General features: G+C 42.9%; 1 protein-coding gene across 11 annotated transcripts in view; it reads left to right on the forward strand.

Annotated features, from left to right (window-relative positions):
* ZNF385D (zinc finger protein 385D) overlaps positions 1 to 18,766 on the forward strand; it is a 410,947-nt gene that overhangs the window by 263,629 nt on the left and 128,552 nt on the right. For all 11 annotated transcript variants that reach the window (XM_060280667.1, XM_035129146.2, XM_035129150.2 and 8 more), the window contains one exon: positions 7,218 to 7,360. In XM_060280667.1, the coding sequence (XP_060136650.1) occupies positions 7,218 to 7,360 (143 nt within the window). The remainder of the gene's footprint in view (positions 1 to 7,217; positions 7,361 to 18,766) is intronic.

An 18,766-nucleotide genomic window follows, 5' to 3' on the forward strand; every position in this document is an offset into this window, starting at 1 on the left:
TCAATGGCAAGTTGAAAGTTTCAGATGTTTTCAGTTTAACAACAAAAAAGGCATTCATTTTTTCCATGCTTTATTTTTATTTTGAAGTGTCTTGCTCCATTTCCAGCCTCTGAAAAAATTATCCTCTCGTTCCCTCTCTCAAGTGTGAAACACATTCACTTGTAGTTAGATGTCAGGAATTAATAGCTTCTCCATGTGATCAATCAATATGTGGCCCAGTTATTCTCCACCCCCTGTAATATCATTATCCAACACAGAGACAGTGGAGCAACATTTTAAATACACACTTTCTATATTGAAAACACTTGAGTGAAAGAGGAAAAGTAGCTTTGTTGCAAGCATATAACCTAGTTGCAATAAGGAAGATACAGATGCTAATTTTAAGTACAGGTATGTAGATTTGCAGCTGCCAGCAATATGCTAGAGGTGCAATGTCCCCCCCTCAAGAACTGTGTAGTACAGTCAAAATTGGGAACTATAATACAAATAATGGATGTTGGAAATTCAGCAAAATATCAATGCTCTTGTTCTACAGAAATCCTGGAATTGATCTATTTATGAGGGAATATGCCCAGGTGCCCAGTACAAAATAAGTGGATTGTTTTAGCCAATTTGACATGTTTAGTTGTAGCTTTTGAGTGGGAAGGCAGAGGTAGTGGCACCTTCCGAGTGGTGGCGCTGCATTCCTTGGTGCCAGATGTGTTCAGGGGACTCTGAATTGTTGGTGGTAAAGTGGTACCTTGATTTAAGACCGTAATCTGTTCCAGAGGTCCGGTCTTAAAACAAAGCAGACTTAAAACAAGGTGTGCTATCCCATAGAAAGTACTTGAAAATGGATTGATCGTTCTAGACAATGAAAAACACCCCCTAAAACAGTAATTTATCACAAAATTTACTGTCTAATGAGACCATTGATCCATAAAATGGAGGCAATAATCAATGTAGTGTACTATAAAATAAATAAGACAGTACTGTAGATGAAAAAAAATTAACATTTATTTATTTTTCTTATGTGTACTGATGATAGTCATTGTTTTGGAGGAGGGGGCGTTTATCTATTTATGCAGTCGCACAATCAACCAGTAGCTGAACTGGGTTCCACACAGTCACAAAACCAAAGTCACAAGCCACAGTCACAGGTCAGTGTCCCATAAAATGAAGTCACAGTCAAAAAACTGAAAAGGCCACACAAACAAAAACGCTATATATTTTGGTTATTTGGAGGTATATATATGCTCGGGACTCAACAGCCAACAGACTTAACAGGAAGCCTCTGATTATCAGCGAGGGACTCAAATAACAAACGAAACACGCTCAACAGGAACCAGATGATGAAAAGCAACCCCTAAAACAGCAGCCGGGCCCTACCACAGTATATCAAAAAAATGACTCAAGCCAGAGCACTTATTTCTGGGTTGCAATTGGACTTAGTTCAAAAGGGACTTATAATAGACTGGACTTTAGTCAAAGTACCACTGTACTGCATTCGTACACATACCTGCAGACTTGCCACCAACAACCCAGGATGGCACTATCTCCACTCTCCTTCATGAGCCACTCCTGCTGAGGGGGAGCTACTATGCCTGCAACTTCCACCCAGTTCTGTCCAAAGGAAAAATAATTATAGCCATTCTTTGTTTCCTCATAATATTAAAAGGAGGAGGCACTAAGCTTCATTTTCTGAATCCAGCTGCACAGCACAGTCTGAAGTAATTAAACCTATAGGTCTTATTATTGCAGAGCTAGTGTTCTTCTGGCTGCTAATTTATTTTGAGCTTTGCGGGGCGATCAGCTGTTAAAAACTTTGTATGTACGTACAAATGATTTTATTTTTTTAACATTGACTTGAACATGTAAATGTCAATATAAGGTTGCTCCATCTTTTTAAGGGAATTTCAGAGGATAGTAACTTTAAAAATCCTACGTAGAACTGAAATCCTTGGGTTTACAAAATATGGGCTGGCAGAGAAGGATTCTGATAAGATATCTGCTTCTTGAGACTAATCTTATAGCTGACAGGAAAGAGTTTAGAAATGGGCACATTCACAGTGATAGGATCTATAGATTCCCCAGAAGCAAATTCTTCTTTCTATCTACTTCACACACAGCAGAAAATGGTGCATACAGCTGTCCGAGATGTTAACAAACGGTTAGCAGGGGAGAGATGTAAATAGTACTTTACACTGCTAAAAAACCTGAATAGTTTTTACAAGAGTGGAACACTGATGAGCAGTTATGAACAATGATAAAATCAATGCACTCAGAATGTTCTGGACTTTTCTTGTCCTAGAGGTCTTTTGTCTTTGCTTTCATACTTACAAAGGACAATCAAAAGAGGAGTGCCGTAGCAAGCTCTTTGGAATAGCGCTTGAAATAATAATCCTTTAAACTAGAGAAGGATGGACAGATGTGATTGCCATTTGCAAATATATTGTGCACGCATGGACATAACTGAATAGTGCAAATACAAGTTACTTGAGATGCAACAAAAGCAATTTGTGTAAGAATCAAATGCTCAACATTTAAAATGTTATCTTAGTGCATGTATTATGTATGTTGAAATCAATTCACATAAACGTGGGGAAACTGCTGCCACTTTGCATTTTTTTATATCTGTTAATGTCACAATCAGTTTAGGAGCTTCAAGTTGTTACTGCAGTGGAAATATCATGCATCTTCTTGTTTCTTTACATATTCATAACATTTTATGTTCTGTTAGATTATCTGATCCCATAGTTGGAATGTTGTCATAGCCCTCCGATCAATAGCCCTCGGTTCCCTGATGTAACATCAAACAGAAGTGAAAGAATCACTGGAAGTTACAGGGAACCTTAGGTATTGTAAAGTATCTCCTACACTCAGGCAGAGTTTGATTTTGCTTAAATCAGGCATCCCCAAACATCCTTCCAGATGCTTTGGGCCACAATTCCCATCTTCCCCAACCGCTGGTCCTGTTAGCTAGGGATCATGGGAGTTGTAGGCCAAAACATCTGGAGGGCTGCAGTTTGGGGATGCATGGCTTAAATCCATTCCCTGTGCTGCTTTTTAAAATGATGCATTTTAATGTGGAAATCATATGTGTGCTTTCTTGAGAGTAAATCCAACTGTGCAGAATGGGATATGCTTCTGAGTAAACATGCTTAGAATTTTGCTGCACGAATCACTGTGCACTTTATGTAAGAAGGCATGTAGGATTGGGACTTTCCAAACAATTGCACCTTTGTTAAGAACCCAGGCAATATTGCTTCAGCTAAGGCATAACAGTTTTTCTATTTTCCAAGAGCTAAAACTGCAATTTTGAATTGATAGTAAAATGCTATTCTTCTCCTAGCAGGAATATAGTTGTGTAGTTGTTATACACTATCCAAGTTGATAGTGTATATGTAGTAAATGCCAATACCTCTTTCTCGTCCTCTCCCTCTCCCCCCCCCTCCTTACATGTTTTTATGTGACTGTTAACTTCTAATGTTTTTTTAAGAGTCTTCCAATACTGATGCTGTAAAATGATCGAGGTTATTAGTATGTTCCCTTGCCCTTTCCTTGAGAAACTAAGAGCACAGCAACTGGTGTGGTGTATATTGCTTATTGGGATTGTACAGAGGCTTCCCCTTCCCTCTGGGAAAAGGTCAGGCTAGAGTGAGTCATTGTACCTGCTGCCATTCAGACATCATGTCTTTAAAATAAATCGTAAGTTCAGGCAAAACTGTCAGATTTCTGATGGGGAAGGAAAGAGTCTCGGTGGATATGCTGTTCTGTCGCTTCATTTGTCCTGCATATCCCCCTCATTTAATTTTATCTATATGCCAGCAGTATAACATCTTTTGAAAACTGAAGGTAGATTTAGTCTCACATTCATTGATTAGAAAAGTCCTATGTCTATTTCACAGGAAGGATTTGCCAGCTAACACATATTTAAGTCATTAGGTTTGCATGGAGCATAACATGGCTCTACCTGCTGTGACTTGGGTAAGAAGCATGGAGCAAATCTTTGGGACAGGAAGGAAATGAGAGTTTTTACTACTGGTGATATTCTTGGGTATGGGATTGCCAAGTTCGTGGTATTCCAAAATAGATTTGTCATTCACAGACACGGGCATGACCAAGACGTCCAGGAGCCAGACAGATGTAGCGCATTACTGTCAGACAAGGCTTGGATAAACCCTAAGATATGCACTTGAGTTGTATTGGCCATTGTGTGTCATTGAGTGCTCTAGTTTAATAATGATCCAAGGGCCAAGCAGTCAGGCATGCACACTGAAATTTCAGATTGTATTTTGTACCTTATGCAATTAGTGGCTCTGATAAATGAGGTGCTCTGGGTGTTCTGCTGGATGCAGAAGAGATCATGGATTTGGAGATCTGGCCAAAGTGTTTGGGTGATACCTGGGAATTTCCTGCTGTGAACTCCATGGATTTATAAAAATGCTATCCCATCTGCTTGGAAATTCTCAAGGTTCTCACTGTTCAGTTAGGCAAACGCCAAGATATTAGATTAGTGCTGACAAGGGCCTTATGAAAAACAATATTACAACCAACCCTAGAATCATTCTCAATGACCAAAGAGCCTTCTCTTTTTTGAAAATGTATATAGAACCCATAGATCTTAGACGTAACCCTCTTTATTAGGAGTGGCCAATCTGTGGCTGACCACGATTCTGTTGGATTTGGCCTCCCGTGAGCCCCAGTCAACATAGCTAATGCTTGGGGTCTTGGGAGAGGGATCGGACAATATCTGGAGGGCCACAGGATTAGCTGCCCTTTTCCCATATACTATAACAGTCATTCTTATTTAATCTCTTCTGTTCAATTACAATATTGCACTGAAGTGCTGAACCAAAGTAACAGTCTATCTAGCCAAGTTTCTCACAGCAGTGCCTTAAATACTTCTGACTCCCCCAGGTCAATTTAGCCAATATTTAAGCAGCTGATAAATGGCTGTCTGGTTGCCTAAGATGAGTGCTGACTTGTATTATTCTTTTATCACTTCCCCTCACATAGTGGCGCTCTTCTAAAGGTCGGATTCAATTTCCACTTTCACAAGTGTTGTAAATCACGAGATTCCACGGAAGTCAGTGTGCAATGTGAAATAAATATGAGCCATAAATTGATATACTTGATTTATAAGACCAATGCTTCCCTTTTGCTAACCCCCCCCTTTTTGTCAGGTGTTTTAGAGAGCAATTGAAAAGATGGCAAAAACGTGTTGTCACATAATTGCGTCTCCAGCAGATTTCTTACCAAAAGTGGGAGAGTTGATAATTTGATATAGGAAGTTAATTCAATCATTTACTGTGAGCCTTCAATTAGTTGTATTAAAATGCAACTCTGGTTAAGAGCTTTTCTGGCTGCAGTTAACACATTAGAAGTGAATTCATCCAATGATTTTATATAAGAATTGTAATTGGAAAAGAACCTCTTACCTTATATATAGGAGTCAAGTTTCTTACCTTCTACTCATTATTTATATTTCAGTGGAATATTTTCAGCAGGGAGGAAAATGATCATTGGATTTTGTTTGTGGGGTGCTCTGCTTGTTTGTTTGTTTGTCTAGGTGGGGTTTTTTCCCCCCACTCCCCTGCCAGTTTTTACAGTCTGCTACCCGCCTATACGATTAAGAGAATACAGGCATGTTTTAAGAACTTCACAGGATTCAAAGAATCTTAATTAGCTGTGAATTGATGTTCTGGAAGTATACCAAAAATACAGGAGTCATTGTAAGCAGAGATAGGACTTGAATGTTCCCAGCTTTCAGGCAACTGAATATGTTGTGGTCTGTGATGGGGGCAAACCACAAGAAAAATTGAGGTCCATGTTAAGCAGGTGCCTGCTTATCAGTATGCAAAGGAATTGCCTCATTTCCATCTGGGTCCCAGAGAATGCTCAGAAGCAGCATTAGTAGGGGAAGCTGGCTCGCTGCAATTCTTGATTACCCTAACCTGTGACAATAGTCTTTAGGGCTTGCCAGTTATACTGAAGAACTGTTTTGGTCAGAATTTCAGAGAATAGCTTGACACCACATTTTGTTCCTTTTTAAGAGAGCAGGTTCTTACTCAGTTCTTCATGCTGCTTGGTAAGATTAGCCTTTAAACTTCACTGTAAGGACTTGTAATTAGTTTGGAGAAATAGCTTTAGTTCATTTATTAAGAGCAAAGGGAAAACCTTTAAAAGTGTTCTAAACACAAATGTTCATTTTCTAATTATTAAATACACAAAACAGAGAGGTCTTTCTTTCTGTTCATAGTGGGACTTCTTTGTGAAAAGAATAGAAAACTCAAGTTGCATATTATATTACTTTCCCACACAAGTCTTCGAACAAGAAATCCTAGACAAACTGCTTAAGGAGGGGTGATATGGAACATAAAAGTATGGGAGATGTAGCCAGTCTTTTCCTTACTCGCTTCTTCTCTCCTCCAACCCCACCTGACTCGTAAGCCGTTCCCCCTTCTGCCATGGGTCCTGTATGTGTGTGTGGCTTTGGAAGACAAATCAGATGGCTATTTGGCGTCGTTCTACCTTAATTGGTGCTTCATTAGGCACAGACAGGCAGAAAAAGGAAAGCGGTAACAGACCCTCCAAACCAGGCATCCCCAAACTCGGCCCTCCAGATGTTTTGGGACTACAGTTCCCATCATCCCTGACCACTGGTCCTGTTAGCTAGGGATGATGGGAGTTGTAGGCCAAAAACATCTGGAGGGCCGAGTTTGGGGATGCCTGCTCCAAACGTTGGAGAGTATGGCAGGATGTCCCTGTTTTCATCAGAGAAAGATTGGAGGGTATGCAGTAAGACCTGGAATCATTCCTTAAAGACCCAATGTGTGAGGTCCTCAAAGTTACACAACCACCTGTATTGTTGAACTGATTAGACTTAAGGGGGGGGGGAATGGAAACCTGTGCTTTATGCCTTTGCCCAAGCAACGTTTTCATGGCACATGAGCCATTGCCTCCACAGAGAGTAGTGACCCTTCAGTACAGTTGAAGAGCCTGGCAGGCTGTGTGTGTGTGTGTGTGTGTGTGTGTGTTGTGTGTGTGTGTGTGTGTGTGTGTGTGTGTGTGTGTGTGTGTGTTCCTGCCAGGCTGCCAAGCCAAAGAAACTGATGGCTGACATTCTTAACTGACTTAGTCTTAAGTGCCTGTTATCTGCAATACAATGAAACCAGATTAAAAATCTGTTATGCATTATTTCACTTTTTGTCTCCCCTCCCCCTTTCTTTGTATAGGAGGTACATGCCAGAGCCCCGCTCTTCCAGCCCTGGTACGTCCTCCAGCCCCAGCCCTGCAGCCTCCGTTGGATATCAAACCCTTTCTTCCATTCCCTCTGGACACTGCAGCAGCTGTCAATCTCTTCCCCAACTTCAATGCAGTAAGTACTCTACTGCAGATGTCGTTTCCATCTCTTATGTCATCCATTGAACTCCTCATTTTTTTATTTTTGTCTTTCAAGCCAAAGAGATCATCAGTGCTCACACATACACAGCTCCCACACGCGGTTGTTTGACGTGCAACAGTTATAGGGTTCGGGGGGGGGGGGAAATCCCCTGGAGAATTAGCAAGAAAACAAACCCATACCGCAGAAGTGTAATTTACTTCTAATTCGTAATATGTCAGATTAGTAATGGAAATTATTGGGGCTAATGAAAGAACATGTCCATTCCAGCATTTTCTATTAATTAAATATGAATTAATATTAAACAGTGTTTGCTCATGGGTTCTAAGCAATTGCTCAAAATAAGTATTTAAATTATTTTTGCTGACAAATAATTAACACAGGCTGATTAAGCCCTGAGTGATAGCATGCAAGTTTATTATTTCTAAAAAAACAAAAACAAAGCACCTCTGACTGAGAATGCCAAGGGTCACTCTGTGGTGTGTTTGTGTGTGTGTGTGTGTGTGTGTGTGTGTGTGTGTGTAAACCAAAGGATTTAAGCTCTTTTCTAACAGAGCTGTTTCCAGCTTGCTAGAAATTAAAGACAGGAATGTAAATCAAGGTTGTAGGAAGTGCCTTCATATTCCTGAAATTCTAACAAGTGTCCCAGCCCCTTGGGATCCATTGCCAGCTGATATTAGACAAGTCCCTAGGTTCTGATGTTTAGGTGGCCATTGAAGTCATTTTTCTTTAAGATGACTCTCCCTGAAATGCCTTCCCAGTCTTTTTATGGAAAATTAACAGTACAATGGTAGAAATAGTTCTTTAGGGTTTTTTTGTTTTAGATTATTGAGTCTGTATCTTTGTATTCTACCTTGTTGTGCACTCCTGCGGTAGCTTCTTTCTGTGGAGCAGTTGATAAATCTGAAAAATAAATAAAATGGAAACAGCTTCTCAGCTCTTATTAACAAAGGGTGGTTGTAACCAGAGTAGTATGAATTTATCCTGAAAACCTGCTTGGGCAAGGTAGATCTGTCTGATTTCAGCCAGTTACTCCCTCCTGCTTAGGGTTGCCATACGTCCAGAATTTCCTGGACATTTCTGGAATATTGCTGTCTCTAGCAGCAGAAATTGGTTAAAATGTTCAGTGTTTGAAACAGCATAGCTGCCAAGTTTTCCCTTTTCTCGCGAGGAAGCCTATTCAGCATAAGGGAAAATCCCTTAAAATAAGGGATAACTTGGCAGCTATGAAATAGGGTAACACTGCTCCTGCTGCCATTCCCCAGTGCAATTGTGGATGACTCCTTGACCCCCATGAGCAGATTGGGGACAGTGTTCAGGGGGTTGCTGTGAGGAGGCCTTTATGCAAATGATTGTCTGGATACAACCTGAAGTTTTTAAAGAAAACATAGCCATTAATTGTACAAATAAAGTACTACTAATGAACAGTTTGCACACACCCCGTTCTTTGGCATAATAATGGTCTTAGGCTGGCAATAGATCTCTGGCACCAAGATTCTTTTGGGCTCCAGCAATGCAAGGAGATTTGGGCTTCAATCCTAAACCCACCTACCTTGAAGCAAGCCCCATTTTCAATAAAACCTCTCAGCAGACATGGTTAGGCTTGAAGAAATAGATGGTGTCCCATACTGCACCAAGTGGTGGTTGGTATCCTTCTCCCCTATTATTAATAGGAGTGTGTATGTTGCAAAAGCTTATATATTTCTATTTGCCTTATAACTGCTTTTGTGCTGTGAGTTCATGAACTGGATGTAAATATTTTTGTCAGCCTTTTGGTTGGGTTTAATCAAATAGCTTGGTTAGCTATATAATAATGCAATATTCGCTTTATCTTTTGACATTGTATAAGCTTTTAGGTATTTTCATCCTTGCTGGGGTTTTTTTTAAAAATAGTTTTGCACAACACCTAGGCTGGACTTCTTTCATCTTTTGGAAACCATTCCACATTGGCTTTAATTTGCTGAGGTTTGAATTTTCGAGGCAAGGTTTAAGCTCTAACATATTTTACATGGCATACACACACACACACACACACACACACACACACACACACACACACACATATATATATATATATATATATATATATATATAATAGTCTATTCCTCTCTTTTTCTTCTTCTTTCTTTATTACCAAAGCAGTCATGAGCAAAGCAAGGCAAAATGAGACACAAGTACTGACATTAGCAGGATAACTGGCGTTATAAAGGTGTATGTAGGCAATGTGATATCCTGTGATCAGCCATTTTGCAAAGACTCGAAGTGCATTGTGGGTGACATCGCTTGCAACTAATTCATAGTTGTCCAAACCAACGTTAAATGCCAAAGTTTATGTGCCATTATAATGAAGTAGAACAATAATTTAACAAAATAAACTTTTTAAAAAACATTTTTTCTTCTTCCATTAGCACCTTAGAGACCAACTAAGTTTGTCATTGGTATGAGCTTTCGTGTGCATGCACACTTCTTCAGATACACTGAAACAGGGACATATGTTTTTCAGTAATTTAGAAAATTAGAGAGCTAAGAATGGAGCTACATATTGCGGGAGACTGGGAGCATCATCCCAAAGCGGCTTCTCTGTGTCAGATTCTACCCTTCTTTCTCATAACCTGTAGAATCATTTCTCTTGTATCATGACATCAAAATAATAATAATAATAATAATAATAATAATAATAATTTCTTATTTATACCCCGCCCATCTGGCTGGGTTTCCCCAGCCACACTGGGCAGCTTCACACAAAATATTAAAATACAATAGTCTGTCAAACATTAAAAGCTTCCCTAAACAGGGCTACCTTCAGATGTCTTCTAAAAGTCTGGTAGTTGTTGTTCTCTTTGACATCTGGTGGGAGGGCATTCCACAGGGTGGGTGTCACTACCGAGAAGGCCCTCTGCCTGGTTCCCTGTAACTTGGCTTCTCACAGCGAAGGAACCACCAAGAAGGCCCTTGGCGCTGGACCTCAGTGTCCAGGCAGAACAATGGGGGTAGAGACGCTCCTTCAGGCATACTGGGCCGAGGCCATTTAGGGCTTTAAAGGTCAGCACCAACACTTTGAATTGCACTTGGAAACATACTGGGAGCCAATGTAGGTCTTTCAGGACCGGTGTTATGTGGTCTCCCAGTCACCAGTCTAGCTGCGGCATTCTGAATTAGTTGCAGTTTCCAGGTGACCTTCACAGGTAGCCCCACATAGAGTGCATCGCAGTAGTCCAAGCGTAAGATAACCAGAGCATGCACCACTCTGGAGAGACGGCCCACGGGCAGATAGGGTCTCAGCCTGCGTCCCAGATGGAGCTGGTAGACAGCTGCCCTGGACACAGAATTGACCTGCACCTCCATGGACAGCTGTGAGTCCAAAATGACCGACGCCATTTAGGGCTTTAAAGTTCAAGCACCAACACTTTGAATTGTGCCTGGAAACATACTGGGAGCCAATGTAGGTCTTTCAAGACCGGTGTTATGTGGTCTCACATATGGTGACTGTCCACCCCCACTCTGCTTCAGAGGACATTGTTGGCACAGGTAAGAAAGTCACATCACCTTGATGCCATGGAGCAATGCAAATGTCACTACAAGTTACAAGGAGGTGGAAAGCACAACACATCATGAACATTTTCTTTTCATTGCTCGCTCCATGTCTCCAGTGATGTATAGTGATGTTACATGCATACTACCTTAAGCTAAAGAGGAAGGGGAGACACTGAATGATGTGACTGAAGCTGCCCTGCCTTATCTGCTCCCAACCCATTATCATATCTAATACAGTGGAACCTCTACTCATGACCACAATCCATTCCGGAGGCCTGTCCTTATGGCAAAACAGGTCACTGGGAGAGGCGCCGTTGTGCGCAGGCACGAACGGTGATCGCCGCTCCTGCACATGCGTGAACGGCGGCAAACCTGCCAGTTACTTACGGGTTTGCCGTGGTCTCAACTTGGAACGCCCACGAGTGGAGGTGGTTGTAAGTAGAGGTTCTATTGTATCTGGAAACGGAGATTGTGCTGCGGATAACAAGATACCTAAGTTTGCTACTTTGCTATTTAGCCAAATACTCTTGCGTGAAATTTGATCACTTTGGGGGTGGAGGCTTCTCGGCTTCATCACACATGCCATAGTGTGTGTGTATATGCTTAGCAATGTGACCTTTGCATTCTGCTTCAGTTTTCTGACATGCCGTATCACACTTTGAGCTCCATTTGCCTCTTTGACCTATATAGTATTGAAACATAGGCCACGCTCTGTTTCGATGCCCAAGCCGGCAAATGACATTTTGTAAACACATACATTGGCTTAGAAAGTCTAGTGTATTTCTGGAAGCTTCTGTAAGTTCATCCCAGCCTGAGAAATCTACGGAGACATGTCAAATTCTCTAGAACATTATCAGCCTAAGGAAAGGTAGGCTACAAATTAGATTTGACTTAACAGGACAGTTTGACAAGGACATACCTTTTAATGTCTCTGAAGAGAGTTTATACTCATCAAACAGTGATTTTACATTTATTACATAGTTTCTGAGAATTTTCCTTTGTGTGTATGCGTGCTTCTTGCCAGATTGATCTGAGTAAATGTAACCATCCATTTTAATTTCCAGTGATAAATCCAAGAAATAATATATAGGACTGTTCCACTCTGATATTCTGCATGTTCCAATGATAAATTAAAAAAAATGCTGCAATTTACACTTAGTTTCTTCATTTTCTAAAGAGAAGTAAATGTGATCCAATGCAATCAGTATCCTTGGATGTCTGAACTGCCTGCTAAGTGTGGTAAAACGGTATATAATAATAATAATAATAATAATAATAATAATAATAATAATAATAATAATAATTTTTATATACCCTGCCCATTTGGCTGAGTTTCCCCAGCCACTCTGAGTGGCTTCCAACAAAATATTTAAATTACAGTAAAATATCAAACATTAAAAACTTCCCTAAACAGGGCTGCCTTCAGATGTCTTCTAAAAGTCAGATGTTTATTTCCTTGACATCTGATGGGAGGGTGTTCCGCAGGGCAGGTGCCACTACCAAGAAGACCCTGGTTCCCTGAAACTTCGCTTCTTTCAGGGAGGGAACCACCAGAAGCCTCTTGGAGCTTGTGAATTGAGTGCATAGCAATAATGGCATATGGTCATCAGCCCACCACAAAGCATGAAATGCAGATACTCCATTTAGACTGCATGTCTTTGTGATACCTTGTTTGTCTCATAAGAGATGGAAGGGGGAAGTGAAAACCTCAGAGCCAAACTTGGCATGGCATGTAACACATCCCTGCTGTTGCATTTGAAATAAAAGCACACGTTCTGCTCATGTAAAAGCACTAGGCAGGCCTCACAAATAACCCAGAGATGCATCCTATATAATAATGTCCATGTTGTCCCTGCGTCCAGATGTCCCGTGTGTCCCTGGGGTACTGCGCATGTCCCCCAGAGACACAGGGATTGGACGGAGGGACAACCAGGGACACAGGGATTGGACCCGTGCTCTCGGGACACAGGGAACAGCCAACTGCCGCTCCGCCAACCGCCGCTCCGAAGCCCAGTCTCATGCTGGAGGTGCGCGGTGAGGCGGCGGGGGAGAGAAGCGCTCCCCCCCCCGGCAGCCTTGCCGCACACCTCCGGCATGGGACGGCGCTTCCTCGGGGAACCCGAGGAAGCCGAAGCGGCAGCGGGCGCGGAGGGAGGCCCGCTTTGGCTTGGCAGCGGCGGGAAGAAGGGGAGGAATTCCTCCCCTTTTTCCCGCCACCGCCAAGCCAGTCCCGGAGCCGAATTGCGGCGCGGCGGGGTTTTTCGCTGTTTGCCTCCCCCAGGGGAAGGCAAACGGCGAAAACCCCCCGCTGCGGACTGGCTTGGCGGTGGCGGGAAGACCCGCCACCGCCAAGCCAGTCCCGGAGCCGATTTGCGGCGCGGCGGGGTTTTTCGCCGTTTGCCTCCCCCAGGGGAAGGCAAACGGCGAAAAAACCCCCGCTGCGGACTGGCTTGGCGGTGGCGGGAAGACCCGCCACCGCCAAGCCAGTCCCGGAGCCGATTTGCGGCGCGGCGGGGTTTTTCGCCGTTTGCCTCCCCCAGGGGAAGGCAAACGGCGAAAAACCCCCGCTGCGGACTGGCTTGGCGGTGGCGGGAAGACCCGCCACCGCCAAGCCAGTCCCGGAGCCGATTTGCGGCGCGGCGGGGTTTTTCGCCGTTTGCCTCCCCCAGGGGAAGGCAAACGGCGAAAAACCCCCGCTGCGGACTGGCTTGGCGGTGGCGGGAAGACCCGCCACCGCCAAGCCAGTCCCGGAGCCGATTTGCGGCGCGGCGGGGTTTTTCGCCGTTTGCCTCCCCCAGGGGAAGGCAAACGGCGAAAAACCCCCACTGCGGACTGGCTTGGTGGTGGCGGGAAGACCCGCCACCGCCAAGCCAGTCCCGGAGCCGAATTGCGGCGCGGCGGGGTTTTTCGCCGTTTGCCTCCCCCTCAGGGGAAGGCAAACGGCGAAAAGCCCCCGCTGCGAACTGGCTTGGTGGTGGCGGGAAGACCCGCCACCGCCAAGCCAGTCCCGGCAGGCCGCTTCCTCTAGCGCCCGTTTTTAAACGGGCTAAAATCCACTAGTTTTATATAAAAGCACACATTCTGCTCATGTAAAAGCACCAGGCAGGCCTCACAAATAACCCAGAGATGCATTTTAAATAAAAGGACACATTCTACTCATGTAAAAACCATGCTGATTCCCGGACCGTCTGTGGGCCAGATTGAGAAAGCGATTGGGCCGCATCCGGCCCATGGGCCTTAGGTTGCCTACCCCTGGGCTAGAAGATGAGACCTACAGAGGTGGTGGCAACCACTGTTTCCACCCTTGATTCCGAAATTAATCAATTAAACAACGGGCTAGCAAGATGTTTCTCTGGGGATAGTGCAAGCCAGGAGATTTCTCGCGCTGCAGCAACTGAGGTAACTTTCAATGATCTTGCCATCGGATTGCATTAAGTAGAGCTTTATGAAGCATTATATAAAAACAGCATGCTAATTAGCAATCTGGTTAGTGGAACATTTGTAGGTGCTATGCGCTTAATTGTATAGTGTATGAGTACCCCCCAAGTCATATTTAGAAAGAAATGTTAACATCTCAGCCATTTAAGCTGAAAACTGTAGACTGCTGTGAAAGCCCCGGAGAAGTTTCAGGTTCACGAGTTCAGTAAGAGTTTATCTAGTGGAAAAGACTGAACTTTTTACTGATTCTACTTCTGAATGCATTTATCTATATGTACTCCACACAATTTTGTTTCCTAATTTTCACGTGTGTGTGTGTGTGTGTGTGTGTGAGAGAGAGAGAGAGAGAGAGAGAGAGAGAGAGAGAGAGAATGGAGGAGGTAGATTCATTTGCCAAGTACATTTTCAAGATGTTTTAACTCTCCAATGGTTTGTCTTCACCCCTGAAGGCTCACTTTTCAATTGTCTCCCGAGACAGACGGATGCCAATTTAATAGCTTACGCCTACATTACATTATAGCTGCAAAATGCAAATATTTTCCTAATTATAACAGAGTTAAAGTATCAAAGAAACCCATTTAAATGTATTTTCATTGCTGCTTCCCGATATAAATATTTTTGCTAGAGAGAACATGTCCTTGTTTCTACTCCTTAATTTCCCAGCGGCTTTTGATACAGTTGGCCATGATATCTTATTGGGCCACCTCTGTAGACCTCACATTGGAGGCACCATGTTGCAGTGGTTTTGATCCTATCTCCGGGGCAGGTTTCAGAAACTGGCATTGTGGGGTTGCTGTTCAGTGGCAAGGCAGTGGAGTCCCACAGGATTCCATCTTTTCCCCAGTGCTGTTTAATGTCTGTATGAAGCTGCTGGGGTAGGTAATTTGGAATGAGATGTCATCAATATGCAGAATGACACCCAGCTCTACTTCTCTGAATTACGGGGCTGCACAGTCTGCATAACCAGAACACGGATGCAGTGATGGGCTCAATAAGGGCCAGTAACTTGAAGCTGCATCCCAACATGACAAATCCTTTGAGTTGGTGCTTCCCAGGTAAACAGGATGGACACTTTTTTATTTTTTTTTTTTGCTGTTTTCAATGAACACACATCTGCCTCTCTGCTTAGGCATTTCTACCACCATTTAGATTTTCCTACAGTAAATATTGGGACACAGGTGGCGCCGTGGTCTAATCCACTGAGCTTCTTGGGCTAACTGAATGGAAGGTTGGCGGTTCAAATCCCTGCGATGGGGTGAGCTCCCGCTGCTCTGTCCCAGCTCCTGCCAACCTAGCAGTTTGAAAGCACGTCAAAGTGCAAGCAGATAAATAGGTGTGGCAGGAAGGTAAATGGCGTTTCCATGTGCTCTGGTTTCCATCACGGTGTCCCCTTGCACCAGAAGGTGTTTAGTCCTGCTGGCCAAATGACCTGGAAAGCTATCTATGGACAAACGCCAGCTCCCTCGTCCTGAAAGCGAGATGAGCACCGCAACCCCATAGTCTCCTTTGATTGGAGACTATCCCTTCCATGGCTACTATTCCAAGGCTACTATTTGTTTACCATAATACACTATTTAAACCAGTTAAAACAATTCACATCCGCAAGATACAGTGGTTCCAATATATATCACGGGATTAGTCTTGGAGAAGAGAAGGTTAAGGGGTGATATGATAGCCATGTTCAAATATATAAAAGGATGTCATATAGAGGAGGGAGAAAGATTGTTTTCTGCTGCTCCAGAGAAGCGGACACGGAGCAATGGATTCAAACTACAAGAAAGAAGATTCCACCTAAACATTAGGAAGAACATCCTGACAGTAAGAGCTGTTCGGCAGTGGAATTTGCTACCAAGGAGTGTGGTGGAGTCTCCTTCTTTGGAGGTCTTTAAGCAGAGGCTTGACAGGCATATGTCAAGAATGCTTTGATGGTGTTTCCTGCTCAGCAGGGGGTTGGACTGGATGGCCCTTGTGGTCTCTTCCAACTCTACGATTCTATGATTCTTACTGAAGTGATGTCACAGAATCTTCTCAAATATGGAATTGTAGCTGAGGCCAAAGAAGTTTGTCCCTCTGTGTAATAGTAGAAAATGGAGAAGATAGAACAGGTTGCTTAAGGGAAGGTTCAAGAGACTCCTTTACATTCGAAGGGGTTTTGTATATTTGATGAAATGCTAAATAAAATTGTGACCTCAGGCTGGGAAGAGGAAATACATTAGTAAATTCTCAGCTATGGGGTGCTGTAGAGGGGAAGAGTTAAAGGGGACTTTTTTTATAGAAAGAGCCTAACATAGGAATGAGGCAATGCCTGGTCCTTTAATAAAAAAAGAGAGAAACTGATAAATTGCTGAGTAACGGCTCATTTAGTCTGTCTCATACTGGAGTCCTTACTGGCCAGATACTTTATCATTGTATGCTTATTGCTTTGTTAGCAGCAGACAACATGAGAGCCCAACCGATACAAGTGATATATTTCAATAGACCAGGTTTGGTTGCTAGTGGTGTTGCTAAGTGGATTTTCAGCTGCACGGAGTATACTTCAAAGGAGGATGGCAGAAGACGCTGGCATGGCTATGGATGACTGCTTATTGGGATGGTATGGGGCAGGTCTGGGTGGCAGTGAGGCCAGGGCTGTGCAAGAGCACCAGCCGAAAGCACCAACTGCTCATAGAAAATGGTACAAATGTGTTTCCCCAGTGTTTTCTGGAATCGGACTGGACCAGAAACTTTATGGCTGACAAGTTGTAGTAAAGTAAATTGAAGTAAAATTTGAAGGCTACACCTGATTTTCTTTGTCAAAAGAAGTTGTGGGGCTTAGGGTGTTTGTGTTTTTTTTATTTTATTTATTAAATTTGTATACTGCCCTATACCCGCAGGTCTCAGGGCGGTTCACAGCATAAAACTGGCTTGAAAATATTTTCTTTTATAGCAGCAGAGAATGCCAGAGTGACATTGCACCAATGGCTTTCTGCTGTAGTGTTTACTCATCTGTGGATTGGGAAACGGGAACCTGCTGGTCCTCCACAAGTTGTTGGACTGCTCCTTTCACCACCCCTGACTATGCTGTCTGGGGCTGTTGGGAGTCAAGCAACATCTCTAGGGCCACATGATCCCCATTCCTCTTGCAGTGGGAGGGCAGTAGAAAAAACAGAAAATATTTACTGCAGCAAGCAATAAAACAAGCAACGATCAGATTATGGCTTAGACACATTTATATGATTTCTGAGTTAACTGAAAGGAGGGAATCATATTACACTTCCCCTCAAGTAGGTGTAGTGTCCTTCAAAGTAGATGAGATTCTGCCAATATTTTCTGGTTCCAGGAAGGAATGGCTGTGACAAAATGCAGCGTGGTGACTTCAATTTACTCTAAATCAGCATTTCTTTTTTATAGGTGTATGTGGTAATAGAAAATCATTGCCAATAATTTTTTAACTTGGAAGCAAAATGCCCCAACCTCTGTGAGTTGAGGATCATTGGGCCAAGGCTATAATTTTTATAGAGCTGCTACAGAGAATAGATATATTTTTACTTCTGAATGTTCCTTTTAAGGGGAAAGGAAAGGTTTAGAGGTCCCAGTGAGTTGGCTGGAGACTTTTTGTCTTATTGATTAGCAAAGACAGTCAAATCTTATTTGATTTTGCTGCATTCCTAGGCAGCGTTACAGGTGCATCTCTATAACGTCAGATATTATATATATATTCCAAAAAGTTGGGGAATTTTTTTGCTATTGGATCATGTACTCAGAGCTGGCCATATTTTAAGAAAAGAGCATCTTGCTTTACTTATGCTTGCTGTCTCTTATTACTTGTGGTTCTCCACAATTACCCAGGCAATTTAATAAAAGCTTACAGAATTATTTTAACAGGAAGTTAAGAAAAGGCTAGCAAAACAAAATGCAGTCATTTAAAACCATTTCATTTAGCAATTCACTCAATGTGAATCAATCAAGATTAAAACTTTCAAGCATGTTTATTTTATTTTCAAAATAACTTTCACAGCAGGTTTTGAACTAAATACAGTACTTTGTTACAGTTACTGAACAACAACAAAAAGTTTGGAAAGTAAAATAAGCTATTTTCTAAAATTTAAAAGAAGATAGCCCTTAGGTTTCTAGTGCTAGTTCAAATAGGTCTGCTTATTGGGACTAAAGGTAAGGGTAAAGGGACCCCTGACTGTTAGGTCCAGTCGCGGACGACTCTGGGGTTGCAGCGCTCATCTCACTTTACTGGCCGAGGGAGCTGGCGTACAGCTTCCAGGTCATGTGGCCAGCATGACTAAGCCTTCCCGCTTGGAGTGGTACCTATTTATCTACTTGCACTTCGACGTGCTTTGGAACTGCTAGGTTGGCAGGAGCTGGGACCAAGCAATGGGAGCTCACCCCATTGTGGGGATTCGAACCGCCAACCTTCTG

This window comes from Zootoca vivipara, chromosome 12 (assembly GCF_963506605.1).
Source record: "Zootoca vivipara chromosome 12, rZooViv1.1, whole genome shotgun sequence".
Taxonomy (NCBI): domain Eukaryota; kingdom Metazoa; phylum Chordata; class Lepidosauria; order Squamata; family Lacertidae; genus Zootoca; species Zootoca vivipara.